At 35.2% G+C, this 12924-nt stretch overlaps 1 protein-coding gene across 1 annotated transcript in view; it reads left to right on the top strand.

Moving 5' to 3' along the window:
• KIAA0586 (KIAA0586 ortholog) overlaps positions 1-12924 on the top strand; it is a 133316-nt gene that overhangs the window by 94475 nt on the left and 25917 nt on the right. The window contains exons 31-32 of the mRNA XM_010847676.1: positions 490-644; positions 4372-4480. Coding sequence (XP_010845978.1) covers positions 490-644; positions 4372-4480 — 264 coding nt within the window. The remainder of the gene's footprint in view (positions 1-489; positions 645-4371; positions 4481-12924) is intronic.

Below are 12924 nucleotides of genomic sequence, written 5' to 3'. Positions count from 1 at the left end.
CTAACTCATATATATGGAATTTAGAAAGATGGTAACAATAACCCTGTGTATGAGACAGCAAAAGAGACAGTGATGTATAGAACAGTCTTATGGACTCTGTGGGAGAGGGAGAGGGTGGGAAGATATGGGAGAATGGCATTGAAACATGTAAGATTACATTTTAGATAGAAAGTATTCTATTGACTTTTATTGACCGAAAAGGTATTCTGGAGGGTTGGGAGTTGGTATGTAAGAGTGGGTGTTGTGTGGGGGCTGCATAAACAACTTGCTGACTGGAACCCTACAATAATCCATAGATATGTTTGAACATAGGTACTTTTTGAATTTGCTATGACCTTTGGTTTTAATTGCAATGAAGGCTTGGTGACAGGCATTTTCTGTTGAAGTATTTCTATTTCTAATTCAGCAGATGAGAAATATTGGTAATTTTAGCCAATTTTTCTTCCTTTAAGAAATAGTTTAACTTTTTGTTTACTTACTTGATAGCAGATGCTGTTTATGAAGATTTATGTGCTAGTCATGGTCCAATGAGTTTGGGAGAATTGGAGCTGCAGCCAGATCCTCACGTTACTCTTCCCACAACACTTCTGACAGCACAAGAAAGTGATGTTAAATTATCAGAAGCCGCTGAAGGCTTTCCTCAGGTACCCGATTAAGTACTTGTACTTTACTTAAATCAGAATGGTAACAGTATTGCCTTAGCATGGCACACTATCAAGAGCACAGTCTCTGGAATCAGACAGCCTCAAATCATGCCTCCTTTTTTCTGTTTTTTTTTTTTTTTTTTAACTGACTCAAACTTGGCTATAAATCTTAGCTTATCCAGCTTCTAGCTGGGACCTTGAATACATACATAGCTTTTTTCTAAGCCTTAATTTCCTTGTCTTTAAATTAAAAATTAGAAATAATGTATATAAAAATGCCTGTAACCTAGGTAGATAGCTATGTTCTATATTCCCATGCAATAACTAGCTTAGTAGTTTGTCTATAGTAGGTATTCAGTAAATATTTATTATATTAAAATTCATGAATTCTTGTGTACTGAAAAAATAGGATACTCTCCAAGATGTAAAAAAAAGAATGCTCATGTTAAATTAAATGCAATAGCATTTAATTACAATGCTATTACAATGTTTCTCATTGTGGATTAATTTATTCAATAAATAGTCATGGTATGGTATTGTATAGCATTGCAGGGTGTTGCAGATGAAAGCCAAAAATGTATAAGATAAAGATTGTTTATGGAATACACTATTATGTAGGGTTTAATATTAATAACCTATGACCAAATAAAGATCAGGAAAAAACTAATAATAAATAAATATCTGTTAGTCACTTCTGTAATAAAATAAAAGTTGTGACCTTGGGCTAGGCAAAAATGGCACCAAAAACTGTGTCCATGAAAGAAAAAAGTTAATAAACTGGTCTTCTCAAAAATAAGAACTTCGCTTTAAGACACACTGTTAAAAGAATGAAAAGACAAGTTACAGATTGGGAGAAGATATTTGCAAATCACTTATCTGATAAAAAGCTTATATCTAGGATATATAGGGAACTCAGAATTCAATATTAAGAAAACAATCCAATTAAAAAATGGATGAAATCTTTGGATAGATACCTTACCCAAAGAAGTAAGCACGTAAAAAGATTTTCAACATCAAGTAATCATTAGGAAAATGTCAGTTAAAACCACAATGAAATGCTACTACACACCCATTAGAACATCTAAAATTAGAAAGGCTAACAAGCCAAATTTTGGCAAGCGTAAAGCACTTAAACTCATATGCTGCTGTGGGAATGTAATATGATTCAACTGCTTTGGAAAACAGTTTGGCAATTTCTTAAAAAAGTAAAATGTACGCCTACCATATGACCCAGACATTTCACTTCTAAGTATTTATTTACCCAAGAGAAACTAAAACATTTCTACACAAAGACTCACACATGAATGTTGATAGCAATTTTCCATCCCTGGATCAGAAAGATCCCTCCAAGAAGGAAATGGCAGCCCACTCCAGTGTTCTTGCCTAGGAAATTCACGGACAGAGGAGCCTGACAGCTGCCTTCCATGTTGTTGCAAAAGAATCAGACACGACTTAGTAACTAAACAACAGCAAAAACTTTACACACACAAATGTCCATAGTTGCTAAATATACACATATTGGCATATCTGTAAGATGGAATACTATTTAGTAAGAAGAAGCCATGGACTACTGATACAGAGTAACATAGATGATTTTCACAGGAGTTATGTTGAGGGGGAAAAAGGCAGAACCCACACCCAAATAAGAGTGCGTACTTTATGATTCCACTTATATAAAATTCTAGATGATGCAAGCTAATCTGTAGTTATAGGAAGGAATATAGAAGGTTATGAATAAACTTTTGAGATTGATGGATTTATTCATCGTATTATCTTGATTGTGATGATCACTTCATGGGTATATACATATGTCAAAATTTAGCAAATGATACACTTGAAATCGGAGAAGGCAATGGCACCCCACTCCAGTACTTTTGCCTAGAAAATCCCATGGACAGAGGAGCCTGGTAGGCTGCAGTCCATGGGGTCACTAGAGTCGGACACGACTGCGTGACTTCACTTTCACTTTTCACTTTCATGCATTGGAGAAGGAAATGGCAACCCACTCCAGTGTTCTTGCCTGGAGAATCCCAGGGACAGGGGAGCCTGGTGGGCTGCCGTCTATGGGGTCGCACAGAGTCGGACACAACTGAAGCGACTTAGCATCAGCAGCAGCACACTTGAAATATATGCTGTTTATTGTCTATCAATTGTACCTCAATAAAGATATTTAAAAAATAAAGATTGCCTTCTTTTATTTATTGGCCTGTTTTAAAATAAAACTGCAAAGTGTTACCATTAGAATGGCTTCAAAAAAATTCATTTCTTAGATTTCCTTTATTAAAGGAAAAATAGACTGATGATAATAATAGCATAAACTTATTTCTAGTGCTTATACTCAGCTGGATGCTGTTCTATGTTTGTTACATATTTAACTCATTTAATCCTTACAACAACCTACTGAGGTAATTATTATTATCATCCCCATTTTATGAATGAGGAAATCGAGGTATTTGAGCATTAGGTAACTTACCCAAAGTCAAAGCTAGGTAATGCCTTACCCAGATTTGAATACAAGCAATTTAGCTCCATAATCTGTATGCGTGCATGCTCACCTCTTTGTGATCCCCTGGACGATAGCCTGCCAGGCTCCTCTGTCCACGGGATTTTCCAGGCAAGAATACCGGAATGGGTTGTCCTTCCTTTCTCCAGGCGATCTTCCTGATCCAGGAATCAAACCTGCATCTCCTGAGTCTCCTGCATTGGTAGGCAGGTTGTTTACCACTGAGTCACCTGGGAAGCCCCACAATACTCTGTGGTTAAGGGAGGCAGTCAATAGGAAGGATCATAGGAATGTTCTAGTTGAAGTGGCCCAAGATAGTCATAGTACTCATCTTAGAAATACACATCAAAATAATATTTCCTTCAGGGCAGAAACCTACATAACAAAGGCTCTAAACTTAAAAGACCAGCGGTAAGGCTAGTTGTGACTATTACAGCTTGAAACTGCTCATTCTTACCTGTAGATAAATAGGTCCCTGCCAGAACTGGAGTGGTTCCATTTGAGTCCATGTGGATAGGTTTCAGATTCTTCTCTGCTTGTATTTTGATAAGAGTTCAGGGACATCTTAAGTTTCTGTCAAATTGTATCTGGTAGCTGTTCTTAGAGACTCATTCATAATTAGACTCACAAAACAGGAAAGAAAGAATGGCTAAATTCATCACAATTTGTAATATGTGATTGTGAAGGAATTTTACCACTGAAAATTTTAAATTTGATTAGATTGTAGTAAGGAAAAGAGATGATGAGGCCTATGGTAGAATATACATTTCTTGAGTGACAAAGGATAATAATACCTCTTCAACACTTGTGAGAATTAAATGATGTTATTATATATAAAAGCTTTTTGAAAATTGCAGTACATTATGCAGATTTTCATTTTATGCGAAAATAATTATATGGAAGTTCTTACAGCCAAATTAAGTTTTTATCCTGTCTAAATCCATCATGTATGTATCTAGAGTAGTTGATTTATAAGTAGCTCTGAATTCTCTAGTAAGAAATAGAAGCTATTTGCATATTTGAAATCTGTATATTATCCAAATCTTTTGAAAGATTTTATTTGTAATATCTTTTCTTTTGTAATATGTACTCCATTACCCATCTGGTACTTAGAAAGCATGCATAGTATTCAAAGTTTATATAATAAACACGTAAATAATTGCTCAGATCTTTTAAAAGTAACTTAAAAAATGATATTATGACTTCATGTCTTTAATTCTTTAGTACCCACAAAAGCAAGAGCAAGATGTTAAGCAAGTTGAACACAAGCCAGTTCAAAGTCGTCTAATACGTGTAAGAAATAAACCTGATATTTCACTTTCACAGCAGCAAGGTAAGACTCATTTTCTTGTAATAGTAGTTTGATACTTGTGATATTGAACAAATACATAATGAGAATACTTTTATATGTCTTATTATCTCTAGGGTTTTGTTTTTGTTTTTTCACATCTAGTCCATTGGAATTAAGACTCATCCTGTATTTGAGTATATATTTGTTAGTTCTTTTTACCAGTAAATGCTATTTCTAATAGATTTTAAAAACTCTCAGTATTTTTCTTTTAATCTTATTTTTTGGTTCTTGTACAATTGAATGTCAGTATCTTTTTATCTGTGTACAAGTCTGTAACATAGTTGTCTGTTTTAAATTATGATAAAGGCAGCATTATGGATATTCAGGAGCTTTGTAAAGGCTGTTTATTATTGTGTGGCGATTTGATTAACAGGTGCAGCTTATAAAACAAAGGACTCTCATGTTAAATGATGTCATATGAATGAACTTTTCTGTATTGTTTGATTAACAAAATGATGTGGCTGACTGATTCTATACTCAGTATCACAGCATTTTGATGTTGTCTTTATGTTTCTACAAGGTTGCTTTGTTTGCCTTCTTGCTTCTTAGTCATTTATTTTTTTTTTAATTTTATTTTATTTTTAAACTTTACATAATTGTATTAGTTTTGCCAAATATCAAAATGAATCCACCACAGGTATACATGTGTTCCCCATCCTGAACCCTCTTCCCTCCTCCCTCCCCATACCATCCCTCTGGGTCGTCCCAGTGCACTAGCCCCAAGCATCCAGTATCGTGTAGTCATTTAAATTTTATATAACTTAAATTCTGAAATTTGGCAGTAGAAACTAAGATGTTTTTTGTTTAAAAATTCTTCTATCTGCAAAGTGTTAGGAGTATTTTGAGCAGTAGAATTTTTTTTTTTTTTTTTTTGCTTTTGTATTTGTGATTTTTTTTAGCTCATGTATTGAATGCCAGTCTAATTGCAAAGGTAACTAGGCATTTGGCATTTTGGGGAAGACCTAAATGAGAAAGAGCTTAAGATTATGTTATTTATGTTTTTACTTTTCTGTTTGTTTTCTCTTCCTGTCTTGCTCCAGCTTTTCAGAACTGTGCCCTCCTGACCACTTTTTTAAACTTAACAATGGTACAATAATGTTAGTTATTATGTTGATATTGTATTTTAGAACCCTATGGAAAATTGCCTGTAAAACTTTCCTCCTTGTATTAAATCATGACTATGTAGATATGAGCAAAGGAATATGTCTAAGATAGTATCAAAACTGCCTTGATGTACTACTGAATTCTGTTACCACTCATGGCCAATGACTGTATATTTAATTTAGTTTTCTAAAAAAAATATATAATTTCTTAAATGTATAAATGAATTTTATCTCCTTGGAGAAGGGTGTATGTAATAAAACGATCATTTTTCTCAGCTGATAAGGAAAATATATTTGGGAATATTTTAAAGGTAAATCTCTTTAGGAAAGTGACATTGTTTTCAGTTTCATGTATATGAATGGCCACAAGATGGCAATATTTAAATTTTTGTTGACTTACAGCGTCATTAAATAATGTCCAATTAACATTTAATGTCAATAAAAATAATAAAATAGAAGAAGCCAATGTGTTAGCTAGTGATGCAGTTTTATTTAGAAAGAATTTAGAATAATTGGATTTAATATGTGTAAAAATTATTTTCATTTAATTTTACATCTAATACAAAGAATCTGCCTGCAATGCAGGAGACCCAGTTTGATTCCTGGGTTGGGAAGATTCCCTGGAGAAGAGGTAGGCTACCTACCCCAGTATTCATGGGTGTCAGACGGTAAGGAATCCACCTGCAATGCAGGAGAGTTGGGTTCCATCCCTGTGTTGGGAAGATCCCCCTTGAGGAGGGCATGGCAAACCCATTCCAGTATTCTTGCCTGGAGAACCCCCATGGACAGAGCAGCCTGGTGGGCTACAGTCCATGGGCCGCAAAGAGTCGGACGCGACTGAGTGACTAAGCACAGTTACAGTATAATACAGAAGTTAGGGGAGCAGGCCTATGTCAGCTTTAACCAAGACAGATAAATACCCAGTGGGCTATAGATAGAACATTTCAAATGGAGTCCAGTGTTTCACTCTGTAATTGATATATATCTCCCTACTAAATACTTTTTGAATGAATATGATTCCTTTGGCAATAGTCAGTTATGACATTTTTCCCCCATAAATTTTGTGGGTTTTTTTTCCTCTGATAAAACTCTGTTACGTTGCCAAATGTTTTAGAGACTAGGAAAGTCAGAGTGCCAAAATAATCCTCTAGGGCTTTCAGGACTTTGACTGACCTTGAAGGAATTCAATCCTATCTTGCATATGCAAAGGGCCTTGAAGATACTGAAGGAAATTCACCTTATCACAAGGGAATCAAAACCACATCTTTTCTGGAAGATAAATTCTTCTACGAATACTTGAACCCAAAATTATGGCTGTTTCAGGAAGAAGTATCATGTATTTCACTTTGAAATGTATAGTAGTTTTATATGTGTGTGTGTGTGTGTGTGTGTGTGTATATCAAGAAATCAAGCCATTTACCAGCAATAGTGGTAGTTTTTCAGTGATCATCCATTAAAAATTGACTGAAGATAATGGTAGAACATAGATTCTAGCACTAAGCTTTTGGGAAATCTGTAAAGACAAGCTTTCTCCTCTCCCCTGGATTATTACTTTCAGATTTTAACACAACAGAGAAAAATTGATTTGAGTTCTGAAAGATGATATCTTTGGAATCTAAGAGTAAAACTCTTGGCTTTGAATTCATTGAATGTATTTTTGATCACATGATATCACTTATCTGATTCTAAGCCCTGATTAGTTATCTAACAGTTTTATAGTGAAAGCAGCTTTTTAATAATTTAACAACTCATTCCCCCCCTCCTTTCACTGTGCAACTTAGCTTTCTTCAGTACAAATGAAGTATTTGTATTTAAATTCATGTATTTGTTATGAACCCAGGAACAATTAAATTCTATTGTGATATATTAAAATAGTTCACTTTAAAAAATATTTTTCTGTAGTTTTTCTCTTAAAATTTTAAGAACTTCAAGTAAATAATAAATTAGAAAGTCAAACATGCTTTGCTAGAGTCAAGGGGAAAAAATTAGAGTATATGTTTTGTGGTTAAATAGTTGTCAAAGGTGTTTAAAATTACAGCATTCTTCAGTTTTCTTATTTATAGATGATATATGTTGCTCAGAAAATATGTATCAAAGTGCTAAAAGTAATTAATATAATTGCAATAGTTTATCAAAATCTGGTTACTTTTTTGTGGGAAATCACAGATAGATTTTTTTTTTTTACATTATGTATTGAATTGGGCTTCCCTCCTGGTAAAGAATCTGCCTGCAATGCAGCAGACTTGGATTCCATCCCTGGGTTGGGAAGATCCCTTGGAGAAGGGAATGGCAACCCACTCCAGTATTCTTGCGTGGAGAATTCCACTGGCAGAGGAGCCTGGCAAACTACAGACCATGGGGTCACCAAGAGTTGGCTCAGTGGATATGAGTTTGAGCAAACTCCAGGAGATAGTGAAGAACAGGGAAGCTTGGCATGCTATGGCCCATGGGGTCACAAAGAATCAGACATGACTTGGTGACTGAGCAATACCAACAAATGTCTTGAATTTAATTCCTTTACATCTTAGCACCTTTTATACCTCACTACAGTGATTATAACTTCAGATATGTGAGAATTAGGAAATTCAAATCTTATATATATTTGGAAGCTATTTCTAACCACAAGTGCAAATGAAAATTTTTGCCTTTGTATTTGAAATATAGTTAAGTTACAATAGATCTCAGAATTACAATTTATTTTAGTAATTTTAAAATCACAGTTAAAAGTTTGTTTAATGGATTTTTTTCTCATAAGGTATGACAGTAATTTAAAAACCATGTGTATAGATCTCTTATAGGGTTCCCGGGAGAAGGGGCACAGACTAACAAGTCTGCCCCAAATCCATGTAACCAAATGTTTAACAAGCATAATCTGAGTAAATGTGTTTTTTACAAATGCATGCTATTACTGATTAATAAAATGGAAATTCGCTTTAAAATGTTGCTGAATGTGGGGTTTCTGTTTCCCCTAGGAGGAGGAAGGTGGAGAGTGTCACTTCTAACTCTAATAAAATGTCGGATAAACTATAAAGTCATAGCATTTCTTGAACCAATCAGATAGCTTATAATGTAGAGCAAGTAGCTTAAAGTCCACAGAAAGGCAGACTTCTCCAGAGAGATGGGACACAAGAACTGTGTCAACAGAGACTGTGCCACAACATAGTCACAGGCACCATACAAGCAGATAAAGATGTTGACTGAGCTTTTCTTTAATGAATTACTAAAAGCCAAGCATAGAGCCATTGGTAGCTACTGATATAAAAGTAGTTCACTGCTACTTGGAATCTCTTCTCCATAGACCTCTGGAAAAAGAAAGAATGGGAGCTAGGACAGGAGACTCGAGAGATTCTCATTCACTGATACGGTCTTAGAAGAGTAGCTCCCACTGCCAGAAAAACTTGTTAAGTTTAACAAGCTTGAACAAGGAGAACTTGTTCAAGCATAACCCTGATACCAAAACCAGCCAAAGACTTTACTGGAAAAGAAGATTATAAACCAGTATCCCTCATAATCATAGACAAAAAATTCCTCTACAGGATACTGCCAAACTGAACTGACACTTTTTATTATTCAGCATTCAGCTGCATTTTCCCAAGTCCTTTCTGAACCTGCAGTTGAAAATGGCTTCAGTTCAGTTCAGTGCAGTTGCTTAGCCATGTCTGACTCTGAGACCCCATGGACTGCAGCATGCCAGGCTTTCCTGTCCTTCACCATCTCCCGGAGCTTGCTCAAACTCATGTCCAGTGAGTCGGTGATGCCATCCAAAAATGTCTTATTCATCCTTAACTCCACCCTCCAGATCTTTGGTGCCCTGAACGTAATCTTTTTTTTGTTTGTTTTATGTAATTATGGTTGACTCTGCTGGGTCTTTGTTGCTGGTCAGGTTTTTCTGTAGTTGCGGCGAGCGGGGGCTGCTCTCTAGTTGCAGTGCGTGGGCTTCTCACTGCCGTGGCTTCTCTTGTTGTGGAGCACAGGCTCTAGGGCATGCAGGCTTCGGTAGTGGCAGCTCCCGGGTTCTAGAGCACAGGCTCAGTAATGTGGTGCATGTGCTTCGTTGCTTGGTGGCATGTGGGATTTTCCTGGATCAGGGATCAAACCCATGTCTCCTGCATTGGCAGGTGTCTTCACCACTGAAGCACTAGGGAAGCCCTGAACATAATCTTAGCAATAGTTTCCATTTACTGAAGCTTTATTAGGCACTTTATGTTGTCTCATTTATTCCTCATAATGCCACGCCACGCAGTTAGTAATTGTTCCCATTTATATGAGAAATGATAAGGTTCATGAAGGTTAACTAACTTTCCCAAAGCACACAGTTTAGAAAATGAAGGTCTAGAATTCAAGCCCATATCTACTTGAGGGCAAAATTGATGTTCTTTTCCTTGTTTTATACCATTTTATTGAGTGAACACTTCATAAATATTTATTGTACGACTTAATAGTTTATGGCAAGAGCTGCCTTTACCAACTCTGTATTCTCCAGACTGGTTAAAGTTTCAGAGAAAGTGATATATAGGATAGTTTTATAGTTTATTTGTTAAGATAGGCTTTTCTATTTATTTAATAGACCTTGTTTCCCAGCATAGCACTGTGCTTAAATACAGTCAGTGATCAATGTGTTGATTGAATTGAATTTGATGATTCAGTCCATTTTGCTTTTGACCCCAAACAACATTTAATTCTGTCATTTAGTAAAAAGATAGAAGGAAGAAGAGAGGGAAAGAAAAGAAAGAAGAAAAAGAAGAAAATGAGAATAGTTCCTTATAATCATTTTTCAGTTGATAATTTTGAATGTAGACATGGTACAAACAGCCGTAGTACAATAGCCTTGTCGTTTTTACTTTTCTAAAAGATTTTGTGATTTCTTTTATGTACTAAAATTTTTCATTCTTTGAGGATGTATTAGTTAAGCAAGGGGAACAGGCAACAAGAATATGCCCAAAGTAGAGAAAGTTAAATTGGGTTACATATTAGTCAGTGGGCAGTATTTTTGAACTCTAAATGAAATAGAAGTAGTGTGAGCATTCCTTCACTCATTCTTGATTTTTAAAATGGAGATAATTGGAAAATTTTATCTTTCATAAGGTACAGTTCAGTCATTTTTATCCAGAAATTTTTGCACTAAAAGAAATCCCATACCCAATAGTATTCATTCTCTACCATCCCCTCCCCCCAGATCCTGGCAACTACTAGTTTACTTTCTATCTCTATGGGTTTACCTATTCACATTTTACATACATGGAATCATACAGTATGTAGGTTTTGTGTCTGTCTTCTTTAACATGTTTTCAAGGTTCATTCATGTAAGGAATGTCATTACTTCACTCCTCTTTATATTTCAATAATGTTCCATTGTATAGTCATTCTTAGGTCATTATTTTTAGCATCCTTTTTGTGTAAAGGACTGTGAAGGTGCTTTGGAGTTAGAGAAAGAAATAAGACAAAGCATCTTCTCTCAAAGGATAAGAAAAAGAAAAAGGAGTTGTTTGAGAAAAATAATTTCTTTAAAACACTGCATCTCAGAAATAATTGGTTGGAATGCTATTAAATATAAAAAGACAAACATCTTTTTGTAATCACACTGTCAAATTGTCACTTTTTCTTACAGTGCTGAAAAAATAAACATATGGCAGCAAGTGTGTTAGGTCAGCTTGCTGATTGTCTTTATGTATATACATTTCTTACGTTTTATGTGCGAATGTTTGGGTGGAGGTGGGGACATAAGCCATATGAGAGAAGACACTCTGCTGGCATGTTAATGGATTTTTAGCATAGAGGAGTATTTCCACTGTTTCTACCAGACAGAATTTACATCTTTTATTTAAAAATAGAAATATATGTGTGTATATATGTTATATGTGTGTGTGTGTGTGTGTAATCTGAGAGAGAAATGTGCATAACTAAGGCTAAGAAGATTGATAGAAAAAATCTATTGGAAAAGACACTGAAAATTATTCAAGGATTTCTATAACATTTTCACTTGTTGTTGCTAAAGTAATTTCACTTTCTATCTCGGAGTATTTTAATTATGGAAATTATTTACTTTTCTTATTGTTATAGAATTAATGATACATTTTGTATGAAGCACATAGATTTTTCTCAAGTCTTTGATAGTAAACCTGTCTCACCAAAAACATATACTAGGGTTGTTTTGAAGACTTGCCAATATTCCAGAAACCTGTGCAACTCTTTCATAGTTCTTAGCCAGATTTCCTAAAACCTGACTTTAAAGTTTTTATGCTGTTGTTTATAGAAATCAAATTGATATAAAACATAATTTAAATTTATTCATTAAACTTAGTAGCCTTTTTATTTAGCAGCCATTAATTAAATAAAATTTAACCTTCCAAAATAACCACAGAGATAAGTGTAGATTTGATAACATCCTTGTATTTTAATATCAGTGAAATGCTGAACTAGGAGTAGGAAAATTGCATGCAGTCAGATGAATAACCTTTGGTTTTGTTGAACTGGGAATGATCCCTCTGCTACCAAGAACCAAAGGTTATAATTCTGATTAGTGAAGCATTTGATCTTCTTACTCCAGATGTAGTAGTATTTCTATTATACTACATTATACAGTGGAAGTGAGAAATAGATTTAAGGGACTAGATCTGATAGACAGAGTGCCTGATAAACTATGAATGGAGGTTCGTGACATTGTACAGGAGACAGGGATCAAGACCATCCCCATGGAAAAGAAATGCAAAAAAGCAAAATGGCTGTCTGGGGAGGCCTTAAAAATAGCTGTGAAAAGAAGAGAAGCGAAAAGCAAAGCAGAAAAGGAAAGATACAAGCATGTGAATGCAGAGTTCCAAAGAATAGCAAGGAGAGATAAGAAAGCCTTCCTCAGCAATCAATGCAAAGAAATAGAGGAAAACAACAGAATGGCAAAGACTAGAGATCTCTTCAAGAAAATTAGAGATACCAGGGAACATTTCATGCAACGATGGGCTCGATAAAGGACAGAAATGGTATGGATCTAACAAAAACAGAAGATATCAAGAAGAGGTGGCAAGAATACAGAGAAGAAGTGTACAAAAAAGAGTTTCACGACCCAGATAATCATGATGGTGTGATCACTCACCTAGAGCCAGACATCCTGGAATGTGAAGTCAAGTGGGCCTTAGAAAGCATCACTACGAACAAAGCTAGTGGAGGTGATGGAATTCCAGTTGAGCTATTTCAAATCCTGAAAGATGATGCTGTTAAAGTGCTGCACTCAGTATGCCAGCAAATTTGGAAAACTCAGCCGTGCCCACAGGACTGGAAAAGGTCAGTTTTCATTCCAATCCCAAAGAAAGGCAATGCCAAAGAATGCTC

The sequence above is a fragment of the Bison bison genome, unplaced genomic scaffold (genome assembly GCF_000754665.1).
Source record: "Bison bison bison isolate TAMUID 2011002044 unplaced genomic scaffold, Bison_UMD1.0 scf7180017864254, whole genome shotgun sequence".
Taxonomy (NCBI): Eukaryota; Metazoa; Chordata; class Mammalia; order Artiodactyla; family Bovidae; genus Bison; species Bison bison.
This window is presented reverse-complemented; position numbering and strand designations above follow the sequence as displayed.